General features: G+C 45.0%; 1 protein-coding gene across 1 annotated transcript in view; it reads left to right on the plus strand.

The window, feature by feature from the left end:
• The first annotated feature begins 4620 nt into the window (after window positions 1-4620).
• FKBP9 (FKBP prolyl isomerase 9) overlaps window positions 4621-17005 on the plus strand; it is a 42262-nt gene continuing 29877 nt past the window's right edge. Inside the window, exon 1 of the mRNA XM_019825670.3 lies at window positions 4621-4977. Within this exon, the coding sequence (XP_019681229.2) occupies window positions 4751-4977 (227 nt within the window). The 5' untranslated portion in view covers window positions 4621-4750. The remainder of the gene's footprint in view (window positions 4978-17005) is intronic.

Here is a 17005-nt window from a genome sequence, read left to right on the forward strand (position 1 = left end):
GGTGGCTGCTGACTCTGTTTTACTGGTTATGTGTTAAGCCTTCCAGACTAGAACGATGTTAAAAAGACTGGACTTTCTCCTGCTTGTATCGATCACCTTTCGCAGCATAGCTTTGATGCCATTATTTTGCTCACAAGGTGTATTATTTTACCTACCTATTTTTTGCCAGAAGAATCTAGATGAGTGTATTGTCATTCAAATAATTCATAGAAAAAGGAATGTAGCGATAGGTTCAGGGTAGTATGAAAAGAACCTGCAGGTTTGGAGATGTTGCTCTATTTACATCAGAGAGGAGGGTCTCCCTGACATTAGGCACAGCTGCTACCTTGTCGGATGCCCCTTTGCAGATGCAGCCCTGGGCACACTTGGCACAGCCCGTGGAGCAGCGGGAGCAGGAGCTCTTCCTACAGGATGTGCATTTGCAGGAGATGGTGCAGGTGTGTGAGCCCCCGGTGGGGCAGGAGGAGTTTGGGTCTATTTTGGGGTCCAATGCAAAGTGGTGAAGGGAGGCACTTGGGCTGGCTGGAGGTGTGGTGGTCCACAAGGTGTATTTCTCTAGTTTTTATCTTACTAGTGACCTTTCTCCACTGGGAAGATGGAGGAAGGTAAAAGGTGAGTAAAAGAGAAAGACCACATTCTGTTATATATTAAAGAAACACTGCTAGCTTAGAGGGTAGGATGCAAATCCGTCTTTTTAAAAATTAAAAACACCAGATTTCAAAGAATTCTCTTGGTGAAGTACGCAGTAAGCTCCCAGGAATACATGTTCACAGTTCTCTGCAGCACAGTGGAAACATGTGAGAGACCCTGCATTATTTCTAACAATTTTAACTGGTATTCCAGTAACAGTTTAGTAACTAGTCGGATTGCAGGAAGAATGTCAGACAATATGCTTTATTTGAGGCTTGCAAGTAGAGAAGACTGTGGGAAGAAGGGGAGACACCAAATGTAATTGCTAATCTGTGCCAAACCTTGTTCGTTGCCAACCCAATTGTCATTTCCCCTTTTCTTCCTTGCTGGAAGCACTCTGATTTTGTTCAGGAGTCTAAGGTAGCTGTCTACTTCAGGGGAGGCTGGTTAGAGAGTAGAGACCCCTTCCATCCTTTTTGGAGGTGAATCTTGATTAGTCTTAAAGCAAACGTAGTAACCCTATTCCTCTTCCATTGATTGGTTTAGCAATGGACACAAGATTCAATTTTAGCCAATGAGACTTGAGGGGCGGTCTTGTCCGAGGAAAGCTTTATAGAAAGTTCCTTGATCTTAATAAATGATACTTGGAATGATACTAAATGATCCTTCCTCCCTCAGGATGGTTCTCCCTGCATGTGGTGGCTGGATCTGGGGCAGCCATGAGGGCGCAGCAGTGAAACCCCAGGCTGCCTGAGGAGAGGAGACCATTCAGCTCTTGAGGATGTTTTAGAGACATTTGATTAACCAGTCCTGGAGCTGCTTTCCTATTCTGAGAGACAGTATATTTCTTTTTGGGTTAAGTGATTTTGTGTTGGGTCTTCTATTACTCACAGATAAATATGATTCCTCACATTTACATCGTATTTTGCAGACTTCTGCCCCTCATATACTGCTTCAGTTGATTTTTACAGAAACTCTGTGGAAGTAGGCAAGACATTTTACAGATAAGAAAATTGATTGCTCAGAGAGTAGGGGAATGGGTGGCCCTAAACCAAGGGCATCTGATTTCTAGTCTAGGGCTTTTCATCAGAGCATATGGTAATTCCAGGAGTGTTGTCATTACAGCGGGTGGGATAATTTGCTGTAAGCTCTTGGGGAGGGAAGAGAGAGGGCGCTGCTGCAAGCGAGTTTCTCCTGCTTCACATTTGCCTCAGGCCAGCTCAGATGGACTTTCCAGTGATGTTTTTCTTAATGCTGGCCTTTTCTTTATCCCTGCTTAGTGTGTGCCAAGCTAAAGTTAACAGCTTACTTAGCTTAGTCTCCAGGGTTTACTACTCTTGGAAGATCTGATTCATGAGACTTCTTTATTTCAGGCTCAATGAAAAGTGGAATTCTCTCTTTATTGCCTAGTTTGATTTTCCCGATCAACTTCCTGTATAGAGGAGATAGAACAGAACCTAGTTTTCTGACTTTCATCCAGACCAACCCTTTGCCAGATGTCCCTTTTCTTCCTTCTCTTTGCTGTTCCACGCCTCCATTGACCTCAGACCTTTTGGATGTTTCTATTATTTTGTCCTTTTCTTTATTTAAATATTTATTTACTTTTTTATTTACTTACTTATTTATTTATTTATTTAGAGAGCAGGGGAGGGACAGAGAGAGAAGGAGAGAGAGAATTCCAAATAGGCTCCACACTGTCAGCACGGAACCCAGAACAGGGCTCGAACCCACCCACCGTGAGACCATGACCTGAGCTGAAACCAAGAGACTGATGCTTAACTAAGCCACAACAGGCACCCCATTCTTGACTCTTCTTGAGTATATATTCAGTTTTGAGACATGGGAAGTCCTCACAAAGTCACCCTCAGAAACTCAATGGAAATATATATTTTTTAAGTTTCAGCTTGGGGGCACCTGGCTGGCTCAGTCAGGTAAGCATGCAACTCTTGATCTTGGGGTTGTGATTTCAAGCCCCAAGCTGGTGGTAGAGATTACTTAAATAAACAGTTTAAAACAAAGTTTCGGCTTGATTTTAATTAGTTCTTAGGATAATGCTATCACTAAAGCCAAGAGGTAAATTTTCTCTTTGGTAGATTGCTATAGAAATCCAATGCAAAGAATATGTTGGGATTTAGCAATGTTAAAAAGCGCACATACTGTTTGATTAGATAATTAACTTTTTATAAAGTTTTTTTCTTAAATTTTATTTATTTTGAGAGAGTCAGAGACAGCATGAGCAAGTAAGGGACAGAGAGGAGAGACAGAGAATCCCAAGCAGGCCTGGCACTGTTAGTGCAGACAGAACCCGATGTGGGGCTCAAACTCACTACTGGTGAGATCACGACCTGAGCCGAAACCGAGAGTTGGAAGCTCAACCAACGAAGCCATCCAGGCACCCCTAGATAATTAACAATTTTAAAGGAATGACAAGAAATCAAACCGCCAGGAAGCCCTAAAAGGCATAATGGAAGGGGCAGTCACCACTTAGCCTACCTCTTCCTACATCTGTCTATTATTCTGTCCTGGAGTGTTTGCTCTCTCACACTATCGTAGGATTTTAGAATTGGTGGAAGTCTTAGAAATCAACCACTTCATTTTACAGAAGAAGAAGCTGAGGCCCAGACAGGTGACATGTGTCACCCACAGTCACAGGAAGGGGGTGGAAGATTCCTGTTTGTTTCTGTGTAAACTGGGTTATTTTGATAAACGTGTAATGCAGTCATTAAAAACCAACAAGGAACACTGAAAAGTACAAAGAAGAAAGCAAATCATCACCCCAAATTCAACCACTTACAGATAACCAGTGTTAATAGGATGAATTATATTCATAGGTTTTCTATTTCCATAGCGTTAGCTCTGTTGGGAACAATGAACATTTCCTCAGCGCTACATGTAGTTTCTCATTAGATTCTGGGATCTAATGAAATCCATAATTATCTTCTAATTACCATGTTTTATCTTCATCTTACAGAGCACACAGAGACCGTTTATTAATTTGCAGAAGGTCACCTAGGTAGTGCATATAACGGTGTTTTATTCCCTTAATAAACTGATGAATTCAATTTGCTCACATTTTATTATTTTGTACTTGTATTTATAAATTAGATTGGTGCCCAGTTTCTCTCTCTGTCTCCCCCTGTGTTGGCCAGATCTTGGTATCAAGATTGTTTACTTTGAAAAGAAGCTGAGAACCCTTTGGTGATTTGCTCTCATTAGTCCAAAATTTTAATAAATAAGAACAACCGATCCTAACAATTCATTTAAGTACTCTAATGAATTTCTTGGGGCTTCTCTGTTTCTATTGTGAAGGCCAATCTAACTTAGTCACGTGTGGGGGGCCACGTGAGATGTTTGCTACTGAGTACCAGCTCACAGTGCATCCACTAATGGCTTGCGGGAACACTCACAGTAACTTGAAACTTTCTCGTGACAGCTGTCAGGGGAGTATCACAATACATGCCTCTCCCTTTCTCTTTAAGTATAAAAGACAATCCTGAAAAAAAAAAATCCTGAAGAATGGTTTCAGTCTTTTTCATGTAGAATCCATTCTTTTAACTAAGTAAAAAACAAAACATAATCATCTAAGATTCCCTCCCTTCTCAAAGCAGCCAGAAGTAATTGGATCCGCGGCCACGTAGGAGCCTCTGGTGGCGCTAAATCTGGGGAGTCTCCAGGGACAGGCGGAGACGGGCCAGTCTGCCGGGGCAGTAAACGCTTTTCTCTTCCAACTTTGGGCCAGAGCCCCGTCCCGAGAAGTTCACGGTTTCTCCCTCGGGGACAGGTTCCCTCTGAAGTTGCCAGGCTCTTCCCAGGGCGGGCCAGTTCGCAGGGCAGGGCAAGGTGGGGCGGGGCAGGGCAAGGCAGGGCCAGACCAGACCCGGGCAGCGCGGGGCGCAGCACACCAGCTAAGGCGCGCGGCTGCGGCTCCTCCCCTCGCTCGGATGTGGCCGGGGGGCGGGGGGTGGGAGAGGGGGGTGGCGGCTGCCGCCCGGGGAGGGCCGGGAGTCTTTTCCACGTTTGCAAACGCCGCGGCGCGCCCAGCCCGGACCCGCGCTGCCGGAGCTCCGCACTCCCTCGCCGGCTCCACGCTGCGCCCCGCGCCCGCCCCTCGCCACCCCTGATGGCATTCAGAGCCCGGGGCTGGAGGCCTCCGCCGCCGCCGCTCCTGCTGCTCCTGCTCTGGGTGACCGGGCAGGCGGCGCCCGTGGCGGGCCTGGGCCTCGACACGGAGCTGCAGATCGAGCGGCGCTTTGTGCCGGACGAGTGCCCGCGCACCGTGCGCAGTGGCGACTTCGTGCGCTACCACTACGTGGGGACATTCCCCGACGGCCAGAAGTTCGACTCCAGGTACCGCGCCCTGGACGCCCGGCCGGGCCTCCGAGGCTGCAGCGCCCACTCTCCCGTTTCCTTCTCTCCGGACAGGCCTTTCCCTCCCGACGGACCTCCCCCAGCTCCGCCCAGCGAGCCCCGCGCTCCTCCCTCTCCCTCCTCCTACCCAAATGCCCCGCGACCCTAAATCTGTCCACCGCGGGGTAAGTCTACCCGCCTTAAAGCTCGCCTCGCCCGCCCGCCCGTCCGGGACCGGAGCCTTGGATAGGTCCTGGCACAGAGGGGTTGGAACAGTTCCCGTCCTCCCAGCGCATTCACACAACGCGAAATCTATGTAAAATGGCCACCCTGCAAGTAGACCCCCCTCCCCCCAGGAGTAAATGTTGATGTCTGCTTGCCACCTCCCTTTACTGGCCTTTCCGCAGGCCCCTTGAGTCAGACGACGTCTCTCGCAGTTGATGATGATGATGATGAGCTGACGATAGCAGTCGTTACATATATGGAGCTATTATATTACACTGTGTGCCAGGGTAATCCTAAGTGCTTTGCGTATCATGAACCCATTTAATTCTTAACAACAGTTCTCTTAGGTAGCTACCACTATTTTGCCAGTGAGGTTACTTGAGGCCACTGAGGCTAAGAAACTTAAGTGGAGTCCAACTGAAAACCAAGTGACAGTCCAAGGCCAGGGTCTGTGCATAAAGCTACCACTGTCCTTCCTTCTCCGCCACTGAGTGTGGGGTAGTCCGGAGCAGGTCGCTCAGCTTTGCTCTGGGGCCCTGGACCATGCCCACGATTCCTTCCCTCAAACTCTGCCCCGGGATCACAATACCTGCCCCCAGCTTCTCTCCAGTTGAGCTTTAGGGTTAAGAGGTCTCTTCCTCCAGCTACAGTCAGCTCTCCTCCCCAAGACATTGTTCCAAACCCAGGTCTGTGCCTGCACTTCTCTCAGTGAATCACCAGAGGAGACAAAGAGAACTGTTCGTTGAGCATTTGCTGTGTGCCCTTGGCTGTGCTAGGCTCATTCCAGAAGTTATCTTAAAAAAATACTCTTACCTTTCTTGACTTTGAGTCAAGACAATGAGTCCAGACAATGAGTGCATTTACAAAAGGTGTTTAGTATGCAAATGGCACATAGCAAATGCTTAGAAATAGTCATGTTTACTATTGTTTCAGTTGCTTCTTTTTATTTTTAACAGCTTTACTGAGCTATAATTCACATACCATACAATCCACCCATTTAAAGCATACAATTTGGTGGTTTTTAGTGTATTCACAGGGTTGTGCAACCATCACAGCTATCATTAGATAGCTAGAACGTTTTCATCACTCTAGAAAAGAAATACTGGACTCATTAGCAGTCACTCCCCTCCCCTCCAGCCCTAGGTAACCACTAATGTACTTTCTGTATCTACGTGGAATCATATAATTTGTGGTGATTTATATCTGGCTTTTTCACTTAGTGTAATATCTTCAGGGTTCATCCATGTTGTGGCATGTACCAGTACTCCATTTCTTTTTTATGGTTGTATAATATTCCACTCTACGGAGGTTCCACGTTTTGTTTATCCATCCATTAGGGTTTTTTTTTAAGTTTATTTATTTATTTCGAGAGAGAGTGGGAGAGGTAGAATTAGCAGGGGAAGTGTAGAGACAGAGGGAGACAGAGGATCCAAAGCAGGCTCTGTGCTGATAGCAGACAGCCCGATGCAGGGCTCAAACTCACCAACCACGAGATCATGACCTGAGCTGAAGTCGGACAGTTAACGGACTGAGCCATCTAGGCACCCCTATCCATTCATTAGTTAAGGGTAATTTGTATTGCTTACACTTTTTGGCTAATGAACATTTGTGAACAGGGTTTGGTGTGCCTATATGGTTTTCTTTCTTTTGGATATATACCTAGGACTGGAATTGCTGGGTACTGTAGTAACTGTGTTTAACTTTTTGATGAACTGCCATACTGTTTTCCAATGTGGTTTCACTATTTTACACTCCTGGCAATGGATGAGTGGTCCTAGTTGTCCACATTCTCCTCAACAACTGTAATTGTCTATCTTTTTTATTCTAGCTCTCCTAGGGGGTGTGAAGTGGTATCTCATCGTGGTTTTGGTTCACATTTCCCTAGTGGCTAATGATGCTGAGCATCTTTTCATGTGTTTATTGGTCCTTTGTATGTCTTCTTTCATTTGCGTTTTTATTTAGAAAATGAAGAAGGGGCACCTGGGTGGCTTAGTCAGTTAAGCGTCCGACTCTTGATTTCAGCTCAGGTCATGAGCTCATGGTTCCTGAGATTGAGCCCTGCATTGGGCTCTGCGCTGACAGTGCAGAGCCTGCTTGGGATTCTCTCTCTCTCCTTCTCTCTGCTCCTCCTCTGCTCTCTCTCGCTCTCTCTCAAAATAAATAAATAAAACTTAAAAAAAGAAATGGAGGAAGAATTTCCTGCTTGTGCTGATGATAATTAATAATTCCTACTAGAACAAGCTGATACTTTCTACCCTCTAGCTTGGCAGCCACTGTGAGGCAGTGTGGGACAATGGAAGACATTGGAAAGAGGCACTACCATCCCTTCAACCAATATGCAGTGTCTGCCCCTGAAGAAGGTGTCCTTCCCTGTCCCTACAGCTTATGGTCCAGGCCATTACACAGTGTGATATGTACAGAAGGGATAATAGCATACGCTTTTGTTTCTCGTGTAGAGTTCACACAGTTCTTACCACATACCTTTTGATATATGAATTCATTTAATGTCAAATGAATTCATTTAACCTCACAAACAGTGAAGTAGGTAATTCAACAACAAACGAAGAAACTGAGGCTCAGAAAGTTCAAGTAATTTGCTCAAGGGATCTGGCTAGTAAGTGGTAGAGTGAGGTTTTGAACCTAGGCAGTGTAATGTCTATGGCAGTATATATAGTCTATGGCCCGTAGTCTATGCATATATATAATGAAAAAAAGGCAAGGAGCTGTGAAAAACACACAGAAAGCTTAACTGTATGTTGTGTGGGGATGGAGAGAGAGAGAGTGGTTGGGATGGAGTTCCAGGATTGCAAAGATAAGACCTGAGGATGATTAAAATTGACCGGGGCTGAGCTGAGGGGTGAGGGCTGTGGAAAGAGAGGGTGTGGCTGATGGAGGGAAGAGCCTATGCGGAGGTCTGGCGGTGGGAGTGTTGTGTAGGGGGACGTGAAAGCTGTTCACAGTGGCCTCAGCTTGGAGTGGCAGTGGGGGAATGACCGAGAGGGAAAAGAAAAGGCCAGAGGAGTCTGGGGAGGAAGGCTGGGCCCAGCTTTGAGAGATCTTTTTTGCTTGGCTATTGAATTTGGACTTTGTCTAGGACAATGGAAAGCCACTTAAGAGTTTTAGTCATGGGGGTGAGGGGTCAGACTTTTCTGTGGCTGCTGTGTGGACAGTGGAGTGGAAAGGGCAGGATGCATAGTAGGTGTTTCATTAGTGTGAGTTTTTCTCCAGGGAGTCCATTCCTTTGGGAATTTATGAAGTATTAAGGCACAACTTTGCTATTCCTGCCCAACGAGCTTAGGGAAGGAGAAATCTAAGGTGTTTTGGGTTCTGGCTACTGATTTGGAGGTTTTGCTCAGAAGAAAATGGCTGTCACCCTGACCAGAGTCGTAAGTCACAAAGGGCCTCTGTTTCCACAGAGCTTTCTTCCTCTGGGCCACTGGCTCGGGCATGGTTTCATTTTATTTTGGAGCCTCCGTGGGCCTGTTAATATGTTCCTGTGGCTGCAGCTCCACATCGAAGTCGACAGCGGCTTCCCAGCTACACTTTTTAGGGGGCTCCTGCTCTCACTTTCCAGCTCTTGGGAGCTCCTTGTTAGCCACTCCTGATTCAGCATTTTTAGAAGTTCTATAGCATTCCTAGCAATAAAGGTGAGGGGGGTGGTCTCTTTGCTCTGATTTCCTTCTGGAGACTGAAATTTACCATGTTGCTGTTATCGTTAGCAGGCAAAGCTAGCCTCTCGTCAGTTCACTCACAGCCTCCAGACTTGTCTGCAGACACTCAAGGTCCCGATATTCAGTAAATATTATCGTGTGTCTACCACATGTCCTGTCGGGTGGGCTGCTTTAACGCAGTGGTGTTCAAACTGTACATGCATCGCAATCATCTGAAGAGATTATTGTACACAGTTCCTGAATCACTAGGTCTGGGTGGGGCCTGAGAATGTATTTGCCTTTCTAAGTGCACAGGTGATGCTTTTGCTGCTGGTCTGAGGACCACACTTTGAGAACTATTGCTCTAGGGGTGCCTGGGTGGCTGAGTTGGTTAAGTGCTGACTTCGGCTCAGGTCATGATCTCATGGTTCGTGAGTTCAAGCCCCGCATTGGGCTCTGTGCTGACAGCTAGGAGTCTGGAGCCTGCTTCAGATTCTGTCTGTCTCTCTCTCTCTCTCTCTCTCTGCCCCTCCCCCACTCATGCTCTGTCTCTCAAAAATAAATAAACATTAAAAAAAAATAAAAGAGAACTATTGCTCTAAAAAAATCAAAGACTTATTAACAGACATCAGGTTAATTTTATATATTCATTCATTCATTTATTCATTCCATTCACTCAACAAATATTTATTGAGTACCTGCTGTTAACAGCTGGTGGGTATTGAGTGAAGGGATGTTAAGGCTCACCTTCTCTGCAGGATTGGTTCTGAGAAGAGCCAGGGAGCTGGGCAGCATGCCAGATGGTGTCAAGGTGTACTGGAGGAGTTAAGTAGTGACAGGGAGACTAGTCAGGTCATGACAAGGCTCACTTAGGCAGGGAGCTTTTTATTTTCCCAGAGAGAGAGAGACAGAGAGAGAGAGAGGAACTGCGCTCTCATGCCTGAGTTGGGGAGAAGGGTAGAGGGAGGGGGGAGGGGAGAGAGAGAGAATCCCAAGCAGGCTCCACTCTCAGCGTGGAGCCCAATATGGGGCTGGATCCCATGACCCTGGGTGGTGATCTGAGCCGAAATCAAGAGTCGGTCGCTCAGGGGACCTAGGTGGCTCAGTCAGCTGAGCATCCAACTCTTGATTTAGGCTCAGGTTGTGATCCCAGGGTCGTGGGATCGAACCCTACATCCACTGAGCGTGGATCCTGCTTGCAATTCTCTCTTTCCCTCTGCCCCTTGCCCCCACTCCACTCCAGGCACTTTCTCTCTCTCTAAAATAAATAAATAAACAAATTTTAAAAAAGAGCCATGTGCTTAACTGACTGAGTCACCCAGGCGCCCCAAGCAGGGAAATTTTAAAAGTTTGAATTAAAAAAAAAAAAGTTTATTTATTTATTTTGAGAGAGAGAGAGAGAGAAGGAGAGAGAATCCTAAGAAGACTCCCTGCTGTCGGCGTGAGATCATGACCTGAGCCAAAACCAAGAGTGGGAAGCTTAACAGATAGAGAGCCATCCAGGTGCCCCTAAAGTGTGAATTTGTATGGCAGCTCTTCCTCTGGAAAAGCCATGTGATGAAAGGGAAGCTGCTGCTGGAGTCTTAGCCCAGTGTGGCTCTCCTGACTTTAGGAAAAGAGCCTACCCTCCAGGCAATTCTTCTTAGGATCTCCTGAGGTCATTGGCAGGCTTACTTAGCTGCAAAGATTTGATACATTGCTTTTAACTTTCACTTGTGAGTCATTGTGAGCGACTGTGCATGCATATTGATCATTTAATTTGGCTATATTTTACTCACTAAGAACTTGTGTAGAAGAAGATTTATAGAGATCTAATATTTTAACTTCAGCAGTTGCTGAAAGACAAAACTCCACAAGAGCAGTGCAGTGATTTCACTTTGCAGAGGTTTTCTCAATCATATTTTAACGTGCCAAAAATCATCCAGGCCAACGGCTCACATTTCAGGGTCTGATCCTCTGTGAAGGTAAGAATGAATGTGTTCTTTCTCATTTCCCTCTTCTCCACTCTTACTCCCTCCTCTCTTGTCCCTCACCATCTCTCTCTTCCTCCATTGCAGTGTTCTTCATTTTTCCATCTGGTAGTGGAACTGGTTTGCCAGGTCATTAAGGGCTTGCCTTTTCCCACTGCCACAGCTCATTAGCAGCTGGTAGAGGTAGTTGTTTGGGGGAAATAATCTTGGACAAAGAGTCTGGGAAGCACATGGTGTGTGGAGAGAGACGGGAGACAGAAAAGTCAGACTTGGCTTCCTCCACTTTTTAAAAAAAAATTTTTTTTTAATGTTTATTATTGAGATTCAGAGAGAGACAGAGCATGAGCATGGGAGGGACAGAGAGAGGGGGAGACACAGAATCTGAATCAGGCTCTAGGCTCTGAGCTGTCAGCACCGAGCCCTATGTGGGGCTCAGACTCACAAACTGCAAGATCATGACCTGAGCTGAAGTCGAACGCTTAACTGACTGAGCCACCGAGGTGCCCCGTGGCTTCCTGCATTTTCAAGTCTACACTGGGGCCCAGGCTCCTTGGTGGAACTCAGCCAGGGAAAGGTCTTACCTGGCTCATCCCAGAGCTAGGCTAACAGCTGGGAGGTGTCTGCTTTTGTGCATTTCATGCATTTTTCAATCCGATTCACATATGGCTCTGGCAGGACCACAGCCCTTCTTCAGACAGGTCCTGTATGAGCCAGTCGTCTTGAGTTGGCCTGAGACTGGACCAACTTTGAGGCACCCAGAACATGGTTCCCATGCCCCGTGGGCTGGCTCTTTATTATCTTGCTTCCCTCCAGTTACAAGTTCTTAAAATATGGTAGTGTCTTTAATGTTCAAAGAAATGAATTCAGTCTAATATATAGTATTGTGAATATAGTTAAGAATACCGTATTGTATACTAAAATTTAAAAGTATACTTTATTTACACTTGAAATTTACCTACAGGGTAAACCTTAAGTGTTCTCACCACAAAAAAGAAAGAAAGAAAATGTTAACTGTGTGAGGTGATGGATATATCAATTAGCTTGATTGTGGCGATTATTTCACATTGTATACATACATCAAAACATCCGATCATACATTTTAAATGTATGCAATTTTTATTTGGCAACTGTACATCAGTAAAGATGGGAGGGAAAGTAACGTATTCAGCTTTTATTTGTCTACGCTGAATCTAAAATTGGCATACAGAGCCAGCTGACTGGTCCTGTCATAGCTGATCAGGACCTCAGTTCTAACCTGAGGGCGGTTTTCTCTCCCTTTTGTAATGGCCATTTTTCCTTTTTTTCTGCATCTGAGATAAAAATAATCTCAGCAACAAGTAGTGTAAGTGTATATAAATTTTTGTCAATAGTTTTAAAATTAATTTAATTTGTATTTTTTTTATTTAGTAAAAAAATTTTTTTATTGTTTATTTTTGAGAGAGAGACAGCGTGTAAGCAGGGGAGGGGCAGAGAGAGAGAGGAAGACACAGAATCTGAAGCAGGCTCCAGGCCCCGAGCTGTCAACACAGAGCCTGATGTGGGGCTCGAACCCACAAACCATGAGATCATCACCTGAGCCGAAGTCGGACATTCAACCGACCGAGCCACCCAGGTGCCCCTAATTTGTATTTATTTATTTAAAAGTTTATTTTGAAAGAGACAGCGTGCCAGTGGGTGAGGGTGGGGTGGGGGGAGGGGCAGAGAGAGAGGGAGAGAATCCCAAGCAGGCTCAATACTGTCAGTGTAGAGCCCCATATGGGGCTCGAACCACGAACTGTGACATCATGAGCTGAGCCGAAGTGGATGCTTAACCAACTGAGGCACCCAGACACCCCCAGGCTCCCCAGATTTTTAAAAGTAGTATCATATAGGGGTGCCTGGGTGGCTCAGTTGGTTAAGCATCTGACTCTTGGTTTCGGCTCAGGTCGTGATCTCATGGTTTCGTGAGTTCGAGCCCCACATCAGGCTCCAAGCTGACAGTGTAGAGCCTGTTTGGGATTCTCTGTCTCCCTGTCTCTCTGCCCCTCCCCAACTCATGCTGTCTCGGTCTCTCTCAAAATAAATAATTAAACTTAAAAAAAAGTAGTATCATATATTACTTTTGCATATGCACAGAGTCTTTAAAACCAGTTAAATAATTCCATAAAGCTTAAAATTGTAGTTGCAAAGCTGCTAGGAGTGGGGAAGGGGCTCAGGGTGGGGTGTAGCAGTTTTGGATGCAGACTTAGCTCTAGGCTTCCTCTGGGATGCACAAGGCTTGGCCAGATCCCCCTTTGTTTCACCTAGATTCTGTTTCTTCCCTACTAGGTCAGATCCTACACCTGTTCCCTTTCTGTCTTCCAAAATTTTGTTGCCAGCTCTTGACAGCAATGGTCTCCTCTCCTTTTCCTAAGTTGTTTTTGTTTGTTTGTTTGTTTGTTTGTTTTTTCACAAAGAAGAATGTAGGAACTTGGGGAGGGAATAGGCTTTGGGGACTCTAGGAAGAGAGTGCATTCAGTTTGATATATGTTCTTTTATTTATTTATTTTTAATACTTATTTATTTAAAAAAATATTTATTTAAGTAATTTCTACACCCAACATAGGGCTCAAACTCACAACCACAAGATCAAGAGTCAACTGCTCTTCTGACTGAACCAGCCAGGCATTCCATAACATATATTCTTTTAACAGTTTATCCTCGGGGCACATGGGTGGCTCAGTTGATTAAGCATCCAAGTCTTGATTTCGGCTCAGGTCATGATCTCACGGTTCATGAGATCAAGCCCCAACTCGGGCTCTGTGCTGACAGCATGGCTTGCTTGGGATTCTCTCTCCCTCTCTTTCTGCCCCTGCCTTGTTTGCACTTTCTCTTTCTCTCAAAATAAATAAATAAACATTAAAAAGAAAGTCCATCCTCATTGAAGATTGAAACCTACATTTAGAAATAGAACCACAGTGGGGCGCCTGGATGGCTCAGTTGGTTACTGAGTTGGTAACTTCGGCTCAGGTCATGATCTTGCAGTTTGTGGGTTCGAGCCCCATGTCGGGCTCTGTGCTGACAGCTCAAAGCCTGGAGCCTGCTTCGGATTCTGTGTCTCCCTCTCTGCCCCTTCCCTGCTCATGCTCTATCTCTCAAAAATAAATAAACATCAAAAAAAAAAAAAAAGAAATAGAGTCACAGTATTTATGCTTTAGGAATGCAGCCACAGAGTTAGTTACTTATCCTGAGGAATATCCTGCAAGTCATGTGTGTGCATGTGTAGACAGTTTCATGAATTGGTTATGATGGGCTTTATGTGATGTCTCCTGTTTTAGTGATCCTTGGGCTGGTAAACTTGAAGACCATCACTGGAGGATGCTGTAGCCCCCCACCCCCCTTCAGGGCGGGGAAAGTAGAAAGAAGTGTCAGGGATAGCAATCAAAGGGTCTATAGCAGTGAATGAGCAGAGGAGAAAAATAAGCTGATGGAGAGGAAAGGGGGATTTTGGACGTGCTAGATGATTTCCATTTGCCTTTCTAGGTCCTTCTGTTCCACTTGGCTTTTTGCTGTGTGCATACTATGGGTTATATAAATGACTCCCTCGTCACCTGGCTTCTGGTTGGGTTCAGTCGGTGGAGCATCAGCAGGAGATCAGAGGGAGGAGAGTGAGGTGGAGATATTTATTCCCTGGGCTCCCTGCCTGTAGGTCTCCACCATTTGTGTCCCTGGACCACAGGTCCTAGCTAAGCTTGTCATGTGGCCCTGAACCATCACCTTCTCTGTACCTGGATCCTTCAAGCCCAGGTCTGACAACAGCACCCCCATACTTGTCCCCAAGGTACTACATTGTCCCTTGTGTTGTCTGCACTCTGCACACTCCTTTGCACACAGCCCCTTTATTAAACTTTCCTGGAACTGCCTAGTTTGGATGTATCATTTGTTTCCCGCAGGACCTCAACTGGGACTTCTGCAAAAGGTGTAAATCAGTCAGATACTGGGACAGGCCATATAAGTGCTTATTCCAGAGCTTGCAGAAGTAATTTTCATAACCACTTCTGGGCTTGACTCTGCAAGTGAATTTGTGCCAGTTGTGCTGATCAGCACAGATTTACTCAGAACGATTTTATTTTTCCAGATGGTCAGAGTTTTAAGCAGGAGATAAGACTAGTCTTGCATTGTTAATTTCTCACATATGTAAATTTTTTTTTTTTGTTTTTAGCACTTTGCTTAGGTAGTCATCAAATGAAGAAATTAATACTGCAAGGCAACAACAGTTAACAAAATTTTTTTTAATTTGAGAGAGAGAGAGAGAGAGCACAAGTGAAGAAGAGAGGCAGAGGGAGAGAGAGACAGAGACAGAGAGAGGGAATCTTAAGCAGACTCCATGCTCAGTGTGGAGTCCGACATGGGGCTCAATCTCATGACCCTGGGATCATGACCTGAGCTGAAGCCAAAAGTCAGATGCTCAACCGACTGAGCCACCCAGGCACCGAAACAACTGTTTTTATATACCATCTAGGGCCTGGCCCCATGCTAGGAGGTTAAGGGTCGGATAGACCTGTGTTCTCGCTTTTTTTCCCCAGTTGGCTAACTTTGTGAGCTTGGAAGATTCTTTCCCCTCCAGAGAGCCAGAGTATCAGCACCCACCTTGAAGTGTTGTCTGATGATTAAATGGGGTAGTATGTGGAAAAGCTTAGTTTGCCACTGTACCTGACACATAATAAACACTCTAAATAGTAATTCTTATTAAAAACTCTTATTAAATTTGGGAACCATATTCAGGTTCTATGGATGAAAAACTTATTTCTAAGGTAGTTTCCAGCCTGTGCATTGTAGCTGTTTGCACATGTTCTGTACCTGGGATGTCTTTGAAGCTTCGAGTTTTGGTCCATTATTAATATAAACCCACCAGTTGGATGATGGTTCAGGGCATGGCAAGGCCCCAGCCAAGTGAAATTAAAGAGCTGGCATTCCAGGGGGCGGGTGTTGGTCCCTGGAGGTAGAGGGTGGAGGTGTAAAGCTGTCTTGGGCACACAGTTGACCATGTGTTTTTGTCCTTTGGCTTGCTGACCTGAACTTGGAATTTTGCTTTCTGTTCACCGACCTTGCAAAAGGAAAGTTATTAAAATGGGTTGTAAAACTAGGAGGAGGAAGCATAAGAAGGGCGGGTCTGAGGAAGTTGCCCTGATGGGTGGGGAAGTGGACTGTGCTGCTCCTCCAGGTTGTTCATTAAGGAAAATGAGGAAAAGGTGGCAGTAATTTACCAAATGAAGAGCGCACATCCCAATGAGGTAAATTCTAATAGCTCTTAATATTTTATTACATGTGTCTTTCATCATCATTTTGAAAATTAAGAGAGAATTAAAGAGAAAACAAGTTAAGCCACCTGAAATCGCCTACTCATAGAGTACCATTGGTAATGTTTTTATGTGTCACCCTGTGGATTTCGTATACATCTATGTATGTCAATTCAAAATGGAATCCTTTTACGCTGTGGCTCTATAGCCTGTACTTTTCTGTTACTGTATATGTCCTCCTGTGCCAATGGACATAAATCTGATCTTTTTAAATGACTACAGAGCGTTTTATTGCACGACCTTGCCTTAAATGCAATCAGTGCCATACCCTTGAAACTTCTTATTTCCAGTGTTTCATTGTTATAAACCAAGCCCTGTAGTTGTTTTCTTCAACATAGTATTTGAAACTCTCTGGGTATCTCTGCTGGTTTTTTTGTAATAGGCAAAATCCATGCCTTGGACGTTTTTTATATCTCCCAAAGCACCTAGCACAGTCTCCTAATAGGCAAACCCTTGATGGTTGTAGAATTTGACATAAAGAGGATGAGATCATAGATGTTGGTCACGGTTCCATTATTTATCTTCCAACCTAAGGCCATCACCAATCAGCCTCTAAAACACGTGTATTAGTGATTCTAAGACTGTATCAGACTTTCTATGACCTGTAACAATTATAGTAATATTGGCATAACTCTTAGGTTTTCAGAGCATGTTACCGATTGTAATATCATATATATCTTGGGATGACTATTATTGTTACTCCCATTTTTGTGGTGGAGGAAATAGGTTAAGAGAGTTTAAGTATCCTTTATGCTATCATGCTACTTCTCCAACTTACAGACCTAAAGATAAAAAGAAAAATCAGGGGCACCTGGGTGGCTCAGTCGGTTAAGCGTCCGACTTCAGCTCAGGTCACGATCTCACG

The sequence above is a fragment of the Felis catus genome, chromosome A2 (assembly GCF_018350175.1).
Source record: "Felis catus isolate Fca126 chromosome A2, F.catus_Fca126_mat1.0, whole genome shotgun sequence".
Lineage (NCBI taxonomy): Eukaryota > Metazoa > Chordata > Mammalia > Carnivora > Felidae > Felis > Felis catus.